The sequence below is a fragment of the Arabidopsis lyrata genome (genome assembly GCF_000004255.2).
Source record: "Arabidopsis lyrata subsp. lyrata unplaced genomic scaffold ARALYscaffold_8, whole genome shotgun sequence".
Classification (NCBI taxonomy): Eukaryota; Viridiplantae; Streptophyta; class Magnoliopsida; order Brassicales; family Brassicaceae; genus Arabidopsis; species Arabidopsis lyrata.
Window position 1 is genome coordinate 13,690,236 of NW_003302548.1, and position 17,915 is coordinate 13,708,150.

At 33.5% G+C, this 17,915-nt stretch overlaps 2 protein-coding genes across 3 annotated transcripts; one reads left to right on the forward strand and one right to left on the reverse strand.

Annotated features, from left to right (window-relative positions):
- Positions 1 to 315: 315 nt before the first annotated feature.
- On the reverse strand, positions 316 to 2,090 carry LOC9301848 (protein JINGUBANG). The gene has a single exon (XM_002865728.2). It carries the CDS (start codon positions 1,686 to 1,688, stop codon positions 516 to 518), a length of 1,173 nt encoding a protein of 390 aa, XP_002865774.1. The 5' UTR covers positions 1,689 to 2,090; the 3' UTR covers positions 316 to 515.
- A 12,204-nt stretch (positions 2,091 to 14,294) lies between these two features.
- LOC9301850 (short-chain dehydrogenase TIC 32, chloroplastic) lies at positions 14,295 to 17,729 on the forward strand. 2 transcript variants are annotated; one of them, XM_021022079.1, is made up of 8 exons: positions 14,295 to 14,664; positions 15,866 to 16,097; positions 16,207 to 16,286; positions 16,369 to 16,522; positions 16,604 to 16,682; positions 16,783 to 16,870; positions 16,988 to 17,034; positions 17,213 to 17,362. In XM_021022079.1, exons 1-8 carry the CDS (start codon positions 14,538 to 14,540, stop codon positions 17,282 to 17,284), a joined length of 879 nt encoding a protein of 292 aa, XP_020877738.1. In that variant the 5' UTR covers positions 14,295 to 14,537; the 3' UTR covers positions 17,285 to 17,362. The 2 variants fall into 2 exon arrangements, with proteins under 2 accessions (XP_020877738.1, XP_020877731.1); XM_021022072.1 differs by lacking the exon at positions 17,213 to 17,362 and adding an exon at positions 17,370 to 17,729 and having other exon boundaries at positions 14,297 to 14,664.
- Positions 17,730 to 17,915: the final 186 nt, after the last annotated feature.

A 17,915-nucleotide genomic window follows, 5' to 3' on the forward strand; every position in this document is an offset into this window, starting at 1 on the left:
ATTTTCTACTTTTTAGCCTCATATGGGTGCATGATCCAGAAGGAATGAATAACAATTAACAGATTTTTTTTATTTATAAACTCTACTTTTGCCTAAAGCAAATTCCATGAAGAGATGCCTTTTTCCCTTAATTATTCTTTAAAATACTTTTGATACAAATAATACAAAGATTAGACAATCTACTTGCCTTCCTTTGCGTATATTTTATATGCTATTTGCTCCAATATAATATATTTCTTTAACAAAGATGTTACCTACTTGGTTTTAAAAGATTGTGTTGAGACCAAATTGTCCGCAAATGTATTGTCCGAATTAGACCCAAAAACGGGAATCGCTGTCAAATCAATATTATAATGTGATAGAAGCCGTCTTCTTCTATCCAACTAACATAGTACATAACACATAATACACTCCTTCACATATTATCCCAAAAGATGAACTCATACAAAAACCCATAAACTCATCAATATAGGAAACGAAACAATCCAAATTAAATGATTAAAGTAACTCTTTTATTAGGTCGGCACCAAAATCTGCCAAACCTTAACTTGAGAGTCAAGTCCTCCACTATAAATATGATAAGAAGCCTCAGATGGTTTACCGGAATGACGAATTGCCCCGGTCAAGCACTTAACCGGTCCTATATGTCCCTCCAACATAGCCAAGCACGAATAATCCGTCCCTGAACATTTCCACAGCCTCACTGTCTTATCTGCTGAGCCACTACAAAGTATGTCCGACACAACCGCAAGGCATAGAACAGACTCTGTGTGACCTCGTAGCATTCCAACAAGTACAATGTCTCCACCTTCTTCTCTTTCCCACACCAATATTGATCCGTCAGATCCACCCGAATGCAAAAGAGTGCCGTTATTACCGCTCAATGCCAGTGCGTTGATACCCGAATTATGTTCCGACAATATTGCAACCAAAGAATGTTTCTTCTTCTTCTTCTTCTTCTCATTCTCTTCATTGATGTTTTTCCTCCATACTTTGATTCTCTGGTCAGAAGATCCTGTGTATATATCTCCGTTTTCGGATAATGCAACCGCATTGATTGCATCATCATGGGCGTTTGTGAATGACTCTAGGCATTTAAAATCGGAAGTACGCCAGATTTTAAGCGTCCTGTCCCATGAGACAGAGTAGAGTAGCGTTCCATCTCTTGATAAGGCTAAACCCGAAACCGCGTCTACATGGTGAACCCATGAAGCTTTCTTATGCCTCCTTATTTCAACTTGGTCCTTTGGCATCAAACACTTTGCAAAACGATCGCTAATAGTTGGCATCGTCGCTACATGCATGTACCTTTTACCACCCACGTCTTCTTCAACGACGTCGTTTATCTTCCACACACGTATCTTATGATCTTGGTGTGCTGTGAATAGTTTATCAGCCAGTATTACCAAAGATTTCACTGCTCCTCCGCCTCCTCTCTCTCCTGTTATTACATCGCCGTTGCTTGATGCTTCCGCTAATGTTTCCAACGTGTTTGCATTCCATAATCTAACAACTCCGTCGTTGGAGCCTGTGTAAAGTCTCTTTCCTGCAAGGGTTAGAGATGAAATGTAGGATGCTGTGTGACATACAAGAGTGGCAATACATTGATGAAGTGGTTGACAAGAAGATGTTAGATGATCTTCTTGAGAAAAATCAGGCTCTTCTTCGGATTCTTGAAATCGTATCATTGTTTCTTATGAAGGAAGATTGAACCAATGAGCAAACCTTGGAGAGGTAATATAAAGAGAAAAAGTTTGGTACATAGAAAGGATGAAGTTTGGGGGAAAGTAGTGGAAACAACGATTGGCTCTAATACTTGGACTATTCTAATATATATCAATTTGGACTCTTTACATTGTGAACAAATCTGACCGAAAACGAAAAGAATAATGTGATGGGATGATGAGTAGGATGCAATATATATTTTAAAATGTTGTATTTATTGACATAATCTTGTCTGGTAGATTTCTTTCTTACAAAAGTGGAACAAAGTTAAAGGATGGCTCTAGATTATTATTTTATTTGCGTTAAGGTTGGGATGTGTTTCATACGTTGTGAATTGTAACACATATTATTGATTTCATATGTTAAAATTTAACACAAATTAGATGTGTCAAACACTACCAAACCACCGCCACTAGAAACAAATATTAAAAAACCGAATAACCCAAATCAAAAATAATGCACCAACTTTATTAAAACAAATAAATAAATAAATGAATAATGAACAAAAATCATGAAACTAAAAAGGGATGTAATACTATTCTCCCTTCTTTCTTTTTTAGAAAAATGGATGTAATATTGTGTTTATGTTAAGTCTTCTTCTATAACTAAGCCAAGTCCTAGTATCTCTAGTTGACACAAAACATTGTGTTTCCAGAGAACAAAGTTTCCTTTTCTATCAAAATTTTCCACTTCAAAATATGCACGAGTTGATTCCACTCTTGACTCATGTTCTTGTGTTTCCTTTAACACATATTCCAGTTGAACCAGTCCCTTTCAGAACCCTCAGAGATGAACACCATGCAACAAGCCAACAAGAATGAACAGAATACCTCCTCTCAAGAGAAACAGTCACAAAACAAAACAAAAATATAAAAGCAAAGCACTTGGTCTCTGATTCTTTGACGCCAACGGTCACTTGGGCCGCCATAATCAACTTGGGCCTACTTCAACAACTTTTGAAGCCCATTCTTCAACATTTCAATCCAACTGCATAATAAGCCCTTCTAAACCGAGACCCATAGTTGTATTTGGGATAAAACCGGATATAACCTGAAGAGCCACAATTTCATACCGGTGCTAACATATAAATTTTGGTCTCTTTTAAGTCATTGAAACATTGGTGAAAGTCTGCAAATGTATATACATCTATATAATAAATTTATAATCTAAAATCAAAAATTGCAAAGAAAGTTACTAACCATAGATCGTGTAATGGTAGAAAATAATTTATGTTTTTGGTGGTTTTAGAAAGAAAGATGAGAGAGAGAGGATTAGATTGTAGAAAGTGGGGGAAACACGAGAGGGGAAAATGTTTTGAAGAAGTAAGAAACATGTTGATGAAAGTGTGCAAAGGAGATGGGGAACAAAGAATGGGTCCCTTATTTACATATTTGCCGATTTAAAAGCATTTTGATTGTTGATGAGTCAACTTCATTGTCTCCTTTGTTATCCATCACGTAATTTTGAAATTCTAACTCGTAATTTACACGAAAAGTAACATTTCCGCAACACATCTCTCAAATAACCACTTCAGTAATTTACATATCACTTTAGCGATTTGCTTTGTTAATTATTACCAATGTCATACACTCTTTCAAAAAAGCATAACTATCAAAAGAAAAAAAATACTTTTGAAAAGCATCGACTCTTGTTTGTGCTTGATTTAGATAACTTCTAACGTTTTGTATGAGTATTGATTTAAGTAAATGATATCTCTAAAGTTTGAACACATTGAATAATCGCGTCTAACATCGATGAGAGATGATAGAACTATCAACGTATGAGAATTCCATTATCGTCTATGATAAAAAAAATCTAAATAACAAGATCAAATAACTTTTTGCAAACAATAATTTATTAAAAAATCCACAAACGATACTCTTTTTCCATAGATGTTAACACATTCTTCTAATAAAAATGGATAACCCTTGTTTCTGTTAGACGAATAAAAGAAGCAAAAGAAGTTTGTTACAGAGAATCAAAAGAGAAAACATTTTTATTCATCTTGAGATTCTTTTTACAATAGAAACCTCTTATATAGTGAGAGGGTTTTGGTCTAAGACATTAAACCAATTACAATTAGCCGGTTTAACATAAACCGTTGAATCAATTCAATTATACATCTAATACCCTCCCTCAAGATGGCATGTATATAGAAATCAAAGCCATCTTGCCAACCAGAGTAAGAAACTGTGATGGATACAAGGCTTTAGTGAAAACATCTGCAATTTGCTGATCAGTGGTGACATGAAGTGTTTTTATCAAGCCACTAGTGACGCATTCTCGTACCTTGTGACAGTCTAGCTCCAAATGCTTTGTCCTTTCATGAAATACTGCATTATTTGCAATATGAATGGCAGCAGTAGAATCACAGAACATTGCAACAGATCTTGACTGTGGCACCTGCAACTCCTGGAGAAGATTCACCAACCAAATAACTTCTTTTACAGCAAAACCCATGGCTCTGTATTCAGATTCAGCTGAAGACATGGAAACAGTAGGCTGTTTCTTTGATTTCCAAGAGATAAGTGAGTTCCCTAGAAACATACAATAACCAGTTGTTGATCTCCTTGAGTCTTTGCATGAGCCCCAATCCGCATCAGTGAAAGCTTTCAAAACCATATCAGACTCTGAGGAGTAAAACAAACCCAAACCAATGTTTCCCTTGAGGTAGTGTAACACCTTATATGCAGCCTTTAAATGAGACATCTTAGGGGCAGAGGTGAATTGACACAACCTATTAACAGCATAAGTAATGTCAGGTCTGGTGATTGTTAAGTACATCATCCTTCCTACCAAACGTCTGTATAGTTGCGGATCATCAATGATAGGTTCATCACTATCAAGAACAAGCTTCACATTAGGATCCATAGGAATGGTAGACAGCTTGCAGGCAAGTAGCTTGGTTTCTTCCAACAACTCAAGTACATACTTCCTTTGACAAACTGAAATCCCTTGAGCAGACCTTGCTATTTCTAAGCCAAGGAAATACTGCAGAGTACCAAGATCTCTGAGCTTAAAAGCTTTCTGCAAATCCAATTTCAGAGTGCTAACCGTATCATCATCATTCGCAGCAATAATAATGTCATCCACGTAGACTAAGACTGCAACATACTTCCCATTAACATTTCTCACAAATAAAGTGTGATCTGTGTGAGATTTCTGAAAACCAAGCTTCAAAAGAACAGAGCTAAACTTTAAAAACCACTGTCTTGAAGCCTGTTTTAATCCATAAAGAGATTTGTGTAACTTACAAACTGCATTTGGAGGTAAAGTCTCTCCTTCCTTTGCTGTATATCCTGGAGGAAGATTCATGTAGATCTCTTCATCAAGATCTCCATTCAAGAAGGCATTTGAAATGTCTAATTGATGCAAGCTCCATTTCTTGGCAGCTGCAACAGCTAGAAGAGTTTTTACTGTAGTCATCTTAGCAACAGGTGAAAAAGTGTCAACAAAATCCACACCTTCCTGTTGTGTATAGCCTTTAGCAACGAGTCTGGCCTTATAACGTTCTAAGCTTCCGTCGGCATTGAGCTTTGTTTTATAAACCCACTTACATCCAATAGGCTTTTTATTCGGAGGCAAAGAACAAATAGACCATGTGTTAGTACTTTCCAGGGCTAGAAGCTCTTCATTCATGGCAAGAATCCATTCATCGAATTTCTTAGCCTGATGAAAACTTGAAGGCTCCGCAAATTGTGTCACTGCACAAATATAGGCTTTATAATCATCAGTTAATCTTTCATATGACATGTAAGCAGCCAATGGATGAGGTATATCAGCTGTAGTCATATTACAGTAGTAATCATGTAGATAAGCTGGTGACTTAGACTTTCTCTTCTCTTTTCCTTTATTCTGACTATCATTTGTTTTAGTAGCACTGGCAGTGATAGTATCTTCTTCAATTCTAGAAGAATCTCCTACTTCTATAGAATTGGTGCTATCCAAAGCCTGGCCATTAACTAAAACAGAGTCAAAAATAGAGGAGAAATCAGGTTGTGTAGACATACCAGTAGCAAAGGGAAATATATCTTCATGGAACACAACATTTCTGGAAATGTGGATAGTATGTGTGTCCAGATCCAAGAGTTTGTAGCCTTTATATCCAGCAGGATAACCAAGAAATAAGCAAGCTTTTGCTCGAGGCTGAAATTTATGCCGATTCTTGGAAGAAGTAGAACTGTAGCAAAGGCAACCAAACACTCTTTAACCCTTATACTCTGGCTTCTTAGATGTCAATACCTGAAATGGCGATTTATGCTGAAGTAGAGGTGTTGGCAAACGATTGATTAGGAAAACTGAAGTCAGAACACAATCTCCCCAATATTCCAATGGAAGGTTTGCTTGAAACATTAGTGATCTTGCCACATTTAAAATGTGTTGATGCTTTCTTTCAACAACCGAATTTTGCTCCGGAGTCTCTGGACAGGAGTGGTATGACTGAATCCCCTTAGCCTTGTAAAGCTCAGTGAACTGAAGCTCCGGTGCATTATCAGACCTGACACCTTTGACAACAGCCTTGTATTGAGTTTCAATCATTTTAAGAAAGTCAGGAAACACTTTTAAAACCTCTGACTTGGTTCTGAGTAGATAAACCCATGTCACTCTGCTGTGATCATCTACAATGGTTAGAAAATGTTTATATCCTTCCACAGTAGGAACAGAGAAAGGTCCCCATAAGTCTATATGAAGCAAGTCAAAAGCATTCTTAGATATATTGTTGTTAGAAATATATGGAAGATGCTTTTGCTTTGCAAGAGGACAAATGGAACAAGGTAGACCTTTATTATTATTACTCTGTTTGATTCCAAGTACATTGGTAATAGATTCTAGCTTAGCAACAGATGGATGTCCTAATCTATTATGCCATAAGGTAGAATCTGCTACTACATTGACAGAATAGGACATGTTTTCATCATTAGAAGCTGCAAGTGAATCTCTATCCAAGACGTATAGGTTTGATATCTGCTCACCATTCCCAATCGTCAAGCCCTTGATAGGATCCTGTATCATACAAGATACTTCATCAAATATCACACGACAACTCAGATCTTTAGTTAGTTGACTAACACTGAGCAAATTGAGACGAAAATCTGGTATATATAGAACATTGCTCAATACCAGACATTCATTCAATCTTATTGTACCAATGCCTGCAATTTTAATATCTGGACCCGTTGGTAAAGTCACAGACTTATCAGAGAAAGTATCTGACATACTCACAAAGAGAGATTTATCATGTGAAACATGATGTGTTGCTCCACTATCGATGATCATAGACTTAGATGATAATGTGTTACCTGTGGCTCTCAAAATCCCAACAAAATGAAGTGTAGAGGATGAGAAAGCCATACCAGGTAAAGCGGTGATAAGACCACCAGAAGTAGATGGCATCATAGTCTGATCGAGTGGTGTTGATAATTGTGAGTTGAAATAGGCAATGACACCTTGAATCTGGTCTTGTGAAAGAGAAGGCGATTGACTAGAAAAAGGCTGACCAATGCTGATGTTATTATTCACTTTTGGCTCAGTGAGAGCAACTTGTGCAACAACAGGCTTACTTGCACCAGTAGTGGATTGTTTCCCTTTGTGTTTGAAACCAATGGGATATCCATGAATCTTGTAGCAAGTGTCTTTGGTATGACCATTATAACCACAGTGAGAACAAATAGGTCGAGTAGACTTTTGACCATTATAGGCTGCATTAATCGAGAGAACAGAAGCTGCAGGTATCTCAGGAGCAGCTACATGAAAAGCTGAAGCAGTTTGAACAGGATTGATGCTTCTCTGACTGTGATCTTGATCAAGTAAATTGTAAACTTCTGCAAGAGTAGGCACATTCTTCTTCATAATGATCTGACTGCGAGCACTTGAATAAGACTCATTAAGACCAGCCAAGAATTTTATGATCTTTGTATGCTCCGAATGTGTTGAAATAGTCTTGCAGCAAGCACAATTCTGACATGTTTGAACACAATCTGCTCCATCAAGGTCATCCCACAATGTCTTCAACTTTGTATAATATGTGGATAGATTCATTGAACCTTGATGAAGAGACCAGATTTGTTGTGTGATTTGATAAGATCTTGGCAGATTGGTGATATGAAAACGCACCATTAAGTCATGCCAAATCTCAGAAGCATCTTTGAATCTCAGAATGCTATTATAGATTTCCTTTGTAACAGAATTCAGAATCCAAGATTTCACCATTGCATTACACCGTGACCAAATGCGATAGTGCGTGTGTGTCTCTGATGGTCTAGGAAGAGAACCATCCACAAACACTAGTTTATTCTTAGCATCTAAAGCATTAGTAATGGCCATGATCCAGGTGTTATAATTTGTTCCATCAAGAATTTCAGAGACAATTGAAGATCCTGGATTATCACCATTATTCAAGAAATAAGGCGAAAACTGGATTCCATCGAAAGCGAAGGTTTCTTGAGAGATTAGAGGCGGAATAACCTGAGGTTGAACTAGATTTGAAGAAGAAGCAGGATTAGCTCCAAAAACCACCGGAATAGGTGTAGGATCCACCGGAATAGGTGCGGATGTCGCCGGAATAGGTCGAACAGTCCTCGATCGAGCTGGAGTTGAAGAACTAGCACCGCGTGCTAATCGCTTCGAAGTACGACGGAGAGTAACCATTTTGAGCTCAAATTTGAAGAAAAGAATCGATCGGGAGAGAAGATCCGATCAACTAAGGTCAAAGAACGAAGAGAACGAAGATCGGAAACGAAGATCGTTGATGGTGAAGTTGAATTCACCGCTCTGATACCATGTTAGACGAATAAAAGAAGCAAAAGAAGTTTGTTACAGAGAATCAAAAGAGAAAACATTTTTATTCATCTTGAGATTCTTTTTACAATAGAAACCTCTTATATAGTGAGAGGGTTTTGGTCTAAGACATTAAACCAATTACAATTAGCCGGTTTAACATAAACCGTTGAATCAATTCAATTATACATCTAATAGTTTCCTTGGTTGAACAACGATATTTGGAACTTGCAAGATTTGATTCCCTCTCAAATATCGGTTTAAGCTAAATCATTTAACTCTCTGTTGGATTGTAACTCGAAATTTTGAGCAAGAGTCATTCTTTTATACGATTTTTTTTGTTAATTTTCGATTCTTTATACTATATTAGCATAAGATATAATAAATATTCTAAGAACTCTATATCATAGTTGTCTATTACATTTGTCCTTCCAAACCAACAAACGTTTTTGTTTTTAAATCCTGCAGGAATACTAATATTGTTACTTCTAGGTATATTTACGAGTTATCGTTGAAAATTGAACGTGCGGAAGACAGAGAAATAAGCTTTAATTATGGCAAAAAAAGTTCTCAAATGGGTGGTTAGATAGAAAAAAAAAAGAGCAAAACGTTGAGGTTGATTAAAATGGTGCAAAATGAGTGGTTCTGTTTGTTAAAATGGAAGAATGCACGAGTTTCATCATGCTTTTCCTTCGTTTTGTCTTTTTATTGGGACATTATTCCAATATTTTCAAGATCGCTATGAGTAAATATTATTTCCCCCTTTTCCTCGATTTCACGTGTGGATCACTTCACAGTCTCCACTACCTTTGTCTAGCTCGGTGCTACTGGGTCAAACTCCTTTGTACTATTTTACAGTTTGAAGTTAGTTCTCAATCGAATTCTACTAGACTCAACAGTTCTCTTTTAACACGTTTTTAGTCTTATAATTAAATTTACAATATATATAGAATAAAATGAATAAATAATTAATAGAGTTTTCTCGAAAAATCCTCTTCAAATCTTTTTTTTTTACAATTTGATTCTCTATCTCCAAAAAAGGCAAATTAGTCATAAAAAATAAAATAATACACAATATAACACTGAAACGTATTTTCTAAAACTTTTTACGGCCATATAATTAAATTTTAAAAATTCTAAAAGTGGATTTGAAATTCTCGTCAAGTGAGTTTTTGATTGGATATATTATTTATAATTTTCTTGCAAGATTGACGGTAATAACACCAGGTTATATTACTTATTAATTTTAACTTTGCTTGAGTGACTTACATTTTTTGGAGATGAAGACAAAATTACAAAATAAAAGTTTTTGGAAGTTTTTTTTTAATAGAAAACCCCTTATTATTACTATTATTGTTAAGGATGAATTTTCGGGATTTATAGAATGATGTGATATCGTGATCCCATTAACTTCAGAGAGCCAAAGTCACCGAAAGTTGTTTCTTTTTCTTAATTGGTAAATTCAATAGATGTTTGTGTACTGGTGGTAATTGGTAAGAAGGAGACCCACATGTTTTAATTATTAAATTATGTGTATATATATTTGCACTATTTGTATGATTTAAATTCAAAACACATAAAAGGAGATAATATAAAGTAAATTTAAAATTTAAAATGAAGAGTATATGCACTTGACTAGATGACCATATGTTAGTCATTTATTTTCGTTAACTGATGGATGACCAAATCATAAATAAGTTGGATCATTTAGTACGGATATATGTTTTTAACAAATAGCATATAATTAAAACATTTAAAAAAAAAATTGTATGTTATTTAATTCGACGTACAATATTATTTGAATTCACGGTATCCGTTTATAACGATTTCGTCACCGTGTTTTTTGTTTCCAGCAAATAAGTCTCCAAATGGTCATAAAGAAAACTCAACAAAACTTAACTATAATAAGCATTTTTTTCAGTTATTAGTTATGCAATTTACTATATTTGTTAGTAAAATACTTAACTTTTATTTATCATATCCATTTTTTCAGTATTAATCCTAATTTAACTACTACATGTTGGTGGAAGAGAGAGAGTAAATAAGATCTTTACCACTTTGTGTTGGTCTCTCCGTAGCACGCGTGGTAGGACCTTTGATACTCTGTCATACAACGGTATCACTACCACAAGAAGGGAATGCTCGTTCGCTTCTAAGTAGTCGAGAAGTTGACCAGATTGTGACCAATTCCTCCACCCAGAGAGATGATATTGCGCCATTATTGCGCCATTACTTATTCTTGTTTTAATTTATGGAAGATAAAGTAACTAACACCAAAAGAGAGATTATGAGAAAGATATATATATATATATATATATATATATATATATATATAATAACGTTTAAAAATCTAATTTCAAACACATTATTCTATTTGATCAAAAAAAAAAATTGATAAAAAAAACATATTATTCTGCATCATTTTCTATATATCTAATTATATCATTAATCCATTTCTTACGAAAAATTCAATAATATAAGAAAATTTATTCTATACTGTAAAATACAGATTTACTCGCTCTGAAAAAACATGTTATAACTTCTACTCAAACAATTATATTTAATGCAGGTTAATTATATACATATATAATCACTTTTCTGTATTTTATAACATCTTAATTAGGAAAAGTATGCTACCTAGTTACTAATAAAAGAAAATACAGTAAATCATACTCCCTCTCTGTCCCAATATATTACATGATTTGACTAAAAGGGTACATAGTAAAAAAATTAATTTTTTTGCAAAATATCATTTAATATTTTAATTTGAAACAGCTCAACCAATCATAGAAAATATTTTAAAATATAATAACTACAAAACATGAAATTCATTTAAATTTTGTATAAAAACTTTATCTAATAAATTGAAACAAACAAAAACTCCTAAAACATCTAATAAAATGGGATATAGTGAGTATTATATTCCGACAAAATCACATCGCCCTAGTTCTGAAGAAAAGGATTATAATTCTCATCATATGAATTTATAGTTTTGAGAAATATTTTGGTTTTTTTTTTTTTTGGTAAACATGTGAAGAAAACAGCATGCTTTTATAAAGATGTACGGTCGTGTTGCCATACTCCGACGCAAGAGTAAGTAGAGTATTTTGGTTTTGTTTAGGTGACTATTGACATTTGATAATCTATATTTACATTGTAGATATTTAAAAACTCTAAGCAATTGACAAGTTAGAAACTACTATATTTTGATCTTCGTAATATGTATTATAAATTATCAGTGATGTATCATTATCCGAATTCAAAACCCTCATAATATATAATTTTGTTGGAAAAAAAGAAAACTAATATATGGCATATCTCTACGTTTGGTGATAGAAAAAAATAATATCTCCACGTTTAAGTCAACAAAAGCTAATATATGGCATAAATAAGTAGTATTTATTTTCCAAAGAAAATCTGGGATAAGAAGAGACAAAGTAAAAAAAGAGACAAGTAATAATGAAGAGAAAAGACAAAATTGGCGGGTGTTCGTTGTCAAAGAATGCATGCGTGTGGAGGAAGCTGGTCCAATGTTCCCCACCGGAAAAGTGCTCTCTCCTTCTATAACCACTAATTTGTATTTACACCCATCTTAACATTTTTCGTTACTTTCATGATATCTCACTAAAATTTTTTTACATATATATATATTTTAAACACTTGAACATAGCAATCAAATTACCATCCCTATAAATACCTTACAACAATCATTCTTCCAAAACTATTAATCAACAAACTTAATTCAAATATTACCTTAATTTTACTATTTTATTAAGTCATTTGTTTTTTTGCATGATTGATGTTAGTATTTGTTATTAGATTGTCTCAAGAAAACAAAAAGGCTAGATCACATGCTTACTCAAATCGAAAAGAAAACAGTATCCGAAAAGCTTCACCAAATTAGAAATATAAATGACACAAGAGGGTTTACATAAGTGGAGTATAACAGGTAGGGCTACGCGTAAGTCTCCCTAGGATTTGGAATCCACTATCAATAAATTTTTATAGTAAAAGATTAATTACAAAAACAAAAACCTAAACCTTGGCAAAACTACATGTTATGATTCCTAGTGGCATTTGGTTTGTTTACACTTATATCAGTTCATGTGTTTTTCTATTATAGGAGTTTTGTTTCCTGGGAAATCTAGTTTTCCACCAGCTTTGTATTCATTAATATTAATTTCTCTAGTCGACTTTGTATCCTTTAAAGTTTTAATACTCTTTCTGTTTCACAAAGAGTGTCGTTTTAAGGTTTTAATCTTGTTTTACAAAGAGTGTGGTTTTATGTTTTCAATGCAGTTTTTAAGACTAATTCTTTTTTTTTTATCTCTACTTTTTCAGTTTATTAATTAGAGAGAGAGTATTATCTAGTATATTAATGAGGGGTAGAAAAGAAATCTGTTTACTTTTCTTAATTTGTGTGTAAAATGATAGAATGACACTCTTTGTGAAACAGAGGGAGTAAAATTTTAGATGACAAAAAGAACAAAAAAAGACCTTCTAAAACCACTCACTCACCAACAACCAATTTGAAAAAGACCTTTTATATGTGCTTCTTAAATGCTTCGTTTCAGCTATTGTCATCTTCGATTTGATGCTTAATGCCAGGATTTGTTGCTGCAAAACCAAGAAATCGATGCTCTGCACCAGAATTTGGTTCAGCTCGAGAAATGTATGCGCAATCCAAAATTTTCGAAAATCGATCCGACTTAAACCGAACTGTTTTCTTTTTCGGCAGCTTCTCCACCGAACCAAAAAATAGATTAACCCGTTTCCAAGGACTAAAACATAGAGTTCGATATCTACACATAATTAATATTCCATGCAAATTACTCCCTCTGTTTTTTTAGTTGATGTTTTAGAAGAATTTTTTTGTTCTAAATTAGATGATGTTTTCAGTTTTCAATGCAGTATTAATTAGTTTTTTTTATTAGTTTTGACGATTTATATTCTGCAGATTATTTTTCTATTTGTTGATTCATTAATAAATAATGTTTTAGTTTAGAAATAAACAAAAATTAAATAATTCCTTAATCGATGTGCAAAAATTTTAAACATCAAGTAAAAGGAAGTGGAGGGAGTGTAATTTGTATTAATTTAAACCTGAACTCTTGCCTCATATTGGAATAGTAAAATAAAATTTTGTTATATATAGGTAATTAATTAATGTAAAAATGGTTTAACTCTAAAATTTAGCTTAGCATTTGACAAGAATATGACTCATATAGTTTTAACCCTTACAAATTATAGATATTCTTAATTCGTTATAAATATACAAACATATAATTATAATTTTTTAGGCAGCACTATTTGTGCGTAATAGATAATATTTATACTTAACTTAACCCTACATTCTTAAAAACCTTAACTGTAACAATTAATCAAATCCGAATCCTAACACGTACGTATAAACCTTAATTAAGCCTAACATAAATTTATACTTTCATATCTACAAAGCATAATATATTGTATGTTTTGAGTTATCTGACTTCCAACACTTACCGCCTCATTAAAATAGGTTAACTATGGAAAAATTAAATGGGATTACACATACCAAGTAGTATGTTTGATATAACTGTGATATTAATTAAATTCATTAATTTAATTAAAAATTTACATACTGTTGACTTTAATTAACAGGTTAACTAATTTCAAAAGTAATGTGTCAAAAGCAAAGTTAGATTAAAAAAAAAACATCCATGAGACAAAAAAATTTATTTAACAATATTTTTAAAAAAATCTTTTGTTTTTATCAGTAGATACAAACTCTGTGAAAGTAAAGGGTTGGTGAACAAAAGTAAAAGAAACTTGGGCGAGTACTCGTGTGAGGTGTTACCATCGAGCAATCAAGTAAATACTTACTTTAATTCCATTTAATTTATTTATTGAAAAATGACAACAAACACACATTAAAGTATATGTGTATATATAGATACGTGTGTGCATGGGTCTCCTCTATATGAGTGATCAAAAATTGTATTGGAGTTCAGCTACAAAATCTTCTCATTCGATTATCTCTCTTTATTTCTTCTCTAATGAAGGGAACTCTAAGATACTTAGCAGGAATAGCAGGGCCAAATGGGTTTGGCTCAAGATCCACAGCTGAACAAGTTACACAACGTAGCTTTTTTCCTTGTTCACATCTCACTGCCATAATCACTGGTTTGTCTCCCCTCATCACTTAAACTACCATTTGCTATTTCAGTCTTTATAGTGTTTTTGTTGAGTAGATATTCGCGTATCTTTCCAATTTTATTGGATGTTCCGGGAGGGACATTCTGCATTCGTGTGTCCTTCCCCTTACACAAGGAACGTTCTTTCAAAGGTCCTCAACAAAAATAAAAGAATAGTTGCGAACTTACATGATTGAAGCACATAGTCGATAATTCCTAAAAGCTTTATTTTCATCAAAAGCTTTATCTTTAGAGTCTTAGAGAAGGAAGAATAACTGCGATAAGAAACTCCTCAATCTAATGTTTTGAAGATTTATTTTTATCAAAAGATTCTGATATTCACAAACTAGAGAGGATATATCTTATATCTAATATTTCACTTATTGTTGAAATTATTATTGTTATAATTCCATAACACAAAAGTAGCTAGGCTAGGAGTCAGCCAGTAGACTTCTGTTATAAGTTGTAATTTTCCAATACATGGGAAATAAACTTTTCAGGCAAAAACACGATCTGTATATATTAATATCATTATCATATGAGATATGTGTTTTGTTTATGCCGGCGACAATATATGGATTTTGTCTCCATTGAAATTTGAAACATTAGGTATGGTTGGTTACAGCATATCTCCCATATACAATTGATTTGCCTTTTGACTTTAACCTTTGAAACATGTCTCATCGTTGCAAAACATTACTTTATTTTAATTTTCTTTAGCGATCAGCCTGCCCAAAACGTACTTTATGCTATCTTTATGTTCCCTAATTTGTCGGTTAAAACTTTATGCAATGAGGGTCAATGAATAGGCCTCTCTTTACTCTTTTTCTTGAAGTTGCAAAGAAAAACAAAAAGGCTGCTTGTAGAGACATCAATTGTAGAAAACCAATTCCAAATTGTAGTGAAATAATCCGGTTAATGATATATGATTTTAGTTATACCGGATTTGAATTTGAGTGTGGTATTTTTTTCATACACACACACACTCTAATCCCTGGTAAATCATATGAAACGACTAAGTTTCAATTTTGTTAAATACTGTACACTTGCTAAAAGTATTTTTATCTGAGAAAGTCCAAAAGCATCCATTTCAAAACTAAACTGATAAGAACTGAAATGGTTCATGCATGTTTTATATATCCTAGATTGTATTATGTACAAAACGTTTGATTCATCCTAGTTTCTAACAGGAGGAACGTCTGGGATCGGTGCGGAAACAGCGAGAGTCTTAGCAAAAAGAGGGGTGAGAGTAGTGATGGCAGTAAGAGATATGAAGAAAGCAGAGATGGTAAAGGAGAGAATATTGAGAGAGAATCCAGAAGCTGACGTTAAATTGTTTGAGATTGATCTCAGCTCTCTCTCTTCCGTTGCAAGATTCTGCTCTCAGTTTCTTTCCCAAGATCTTCCCCTCAACATTCTCATGTACGTAAGATTCACTCTACACGCTACCTCATGCACCCATGCACGTACCGATATGTATATATACAGAATGAGACTTTAATAATTCTTTGGGATAAAATGAATTTTGCAGAAACAATGCAGGGGTTTTCTCTCCAGATCTTGAATTTTCCGAAGAAAAGATTGAGCTGACATTTGCTACAAACTTTTTGGGTAATTTTGTTGAATTATGTGACACATGACTATATCTATGTAGAGTGAGAGAAAATAAATGATGGTTAGTATTACTTTTCAGGACATTACTTATTAACAGAAATGCTGATAGAGAAAATGATAGACACCGCAGAGAAGAGTGGAATCGAAGGACGAATTATTAACCTTTCCTCAGTGATTCACAGTTGGGTCAAGCCTGATTGTTTCTCCTTCCCTAAATTACTCCATCCCATTAGGTAATTTACATTCATTTTCCATTTATTACGTGTGAAAATCTAAGAATTTTTTTTTAGTAATTGTGTTGTGTAATCGTGTAGGTATAACGGGACAAGGGCTTATGCTCACTCAAAGTTGGCCACAATTTTACATGCCAAAGCGTTGAGCAAGCAATTAAAGGTACATTCGAATAAAATAGCTAATTACATCTTTCTTTCTTTTTTCTTAACATTTTCACGAAAATAATAATTTGAAATATTCACAACTAAACGTGTTACAGGACAGAAATGCAAATGTCACGATAAATGCGGTCCATCCAGGAATCGTTAAAACTGGAATTATCAGAGCACACAAGGGTCTTTTTACAGGTAACGTAAAACTTTTTAACCATACATATATATATAGAAGTGCAAAAGGAATCTAATAAGTAAAAATTTCAAAAGAAGAAAAATCTAAAACATGATGTGGTCTGATGATGCATGCAGATTCTCTGTTTTTGATAGCTTCGAAGCTGCTAAAATCTATAAGCCAGGTTGGTGTGAATAATATATGCTTTCCTTTTTGTCTAAATAGTACAGCTATGGCCTAACAAGCTCATTCTCTTTTTCTGACACTAGATGTCTAGATTCCTTTTTGTTTTTTTTGCATCCCAAATAAAAGTTTTGTCATCATCAATATTCATGCATAGACTCATATACATATGGGATTAGGGCGCAGCTACAATACACATCTCATATATACATGCCACCGAATCAAATCACTGCAATAAAGTACACCTTTGAAAAAAAAATTATAATAATATTAAGGATAAATTTGATTGTATACCTATGTCTTACTAGAAATTTGAATATTTGCTTATGGGATTAGGGCGCAGCTACAACATGTTATGTGGCATTGAGCAACGAAACCAAAGGGTTAAGTGGAAAGTATTTTGCAGACTGCAATGAGACCGAAAGCTCAGATTTAGCGAATGATGAGTCTGTGGCTTTCAAGCTATGCACCCACAGTCATGCCTTAATCCATGATTATTTGCATCAATCGCAAATACATTCCCTTCCTAATTTATGTCTTATGTAAATCATCTTAATAATTTCCTTTTCTGTCAAAGACCATCCTTCATTTTATTCATGTAAAGCAGTGTTTTATAAACAAGACCGATCTCGTACGTCGTGTGTAATTATCGAGAAGACCATACAAATATGGAACAATGAATTCTATTAAGTTTCATAGTTTAGTCATCAGTCAATACAGGAATTGTTTACCACGAAAAGTTTTATATATTTATTGTGTACGTATGTTTTAAACTTTTGACAAAAGTTTAATTGTGAGAAAGACAACTGAGAAATTAAAATATCTCATAAACAACAAAAAGTTGTGCTATACGCCTATATTGCTATTTACTTGTTTACGTTC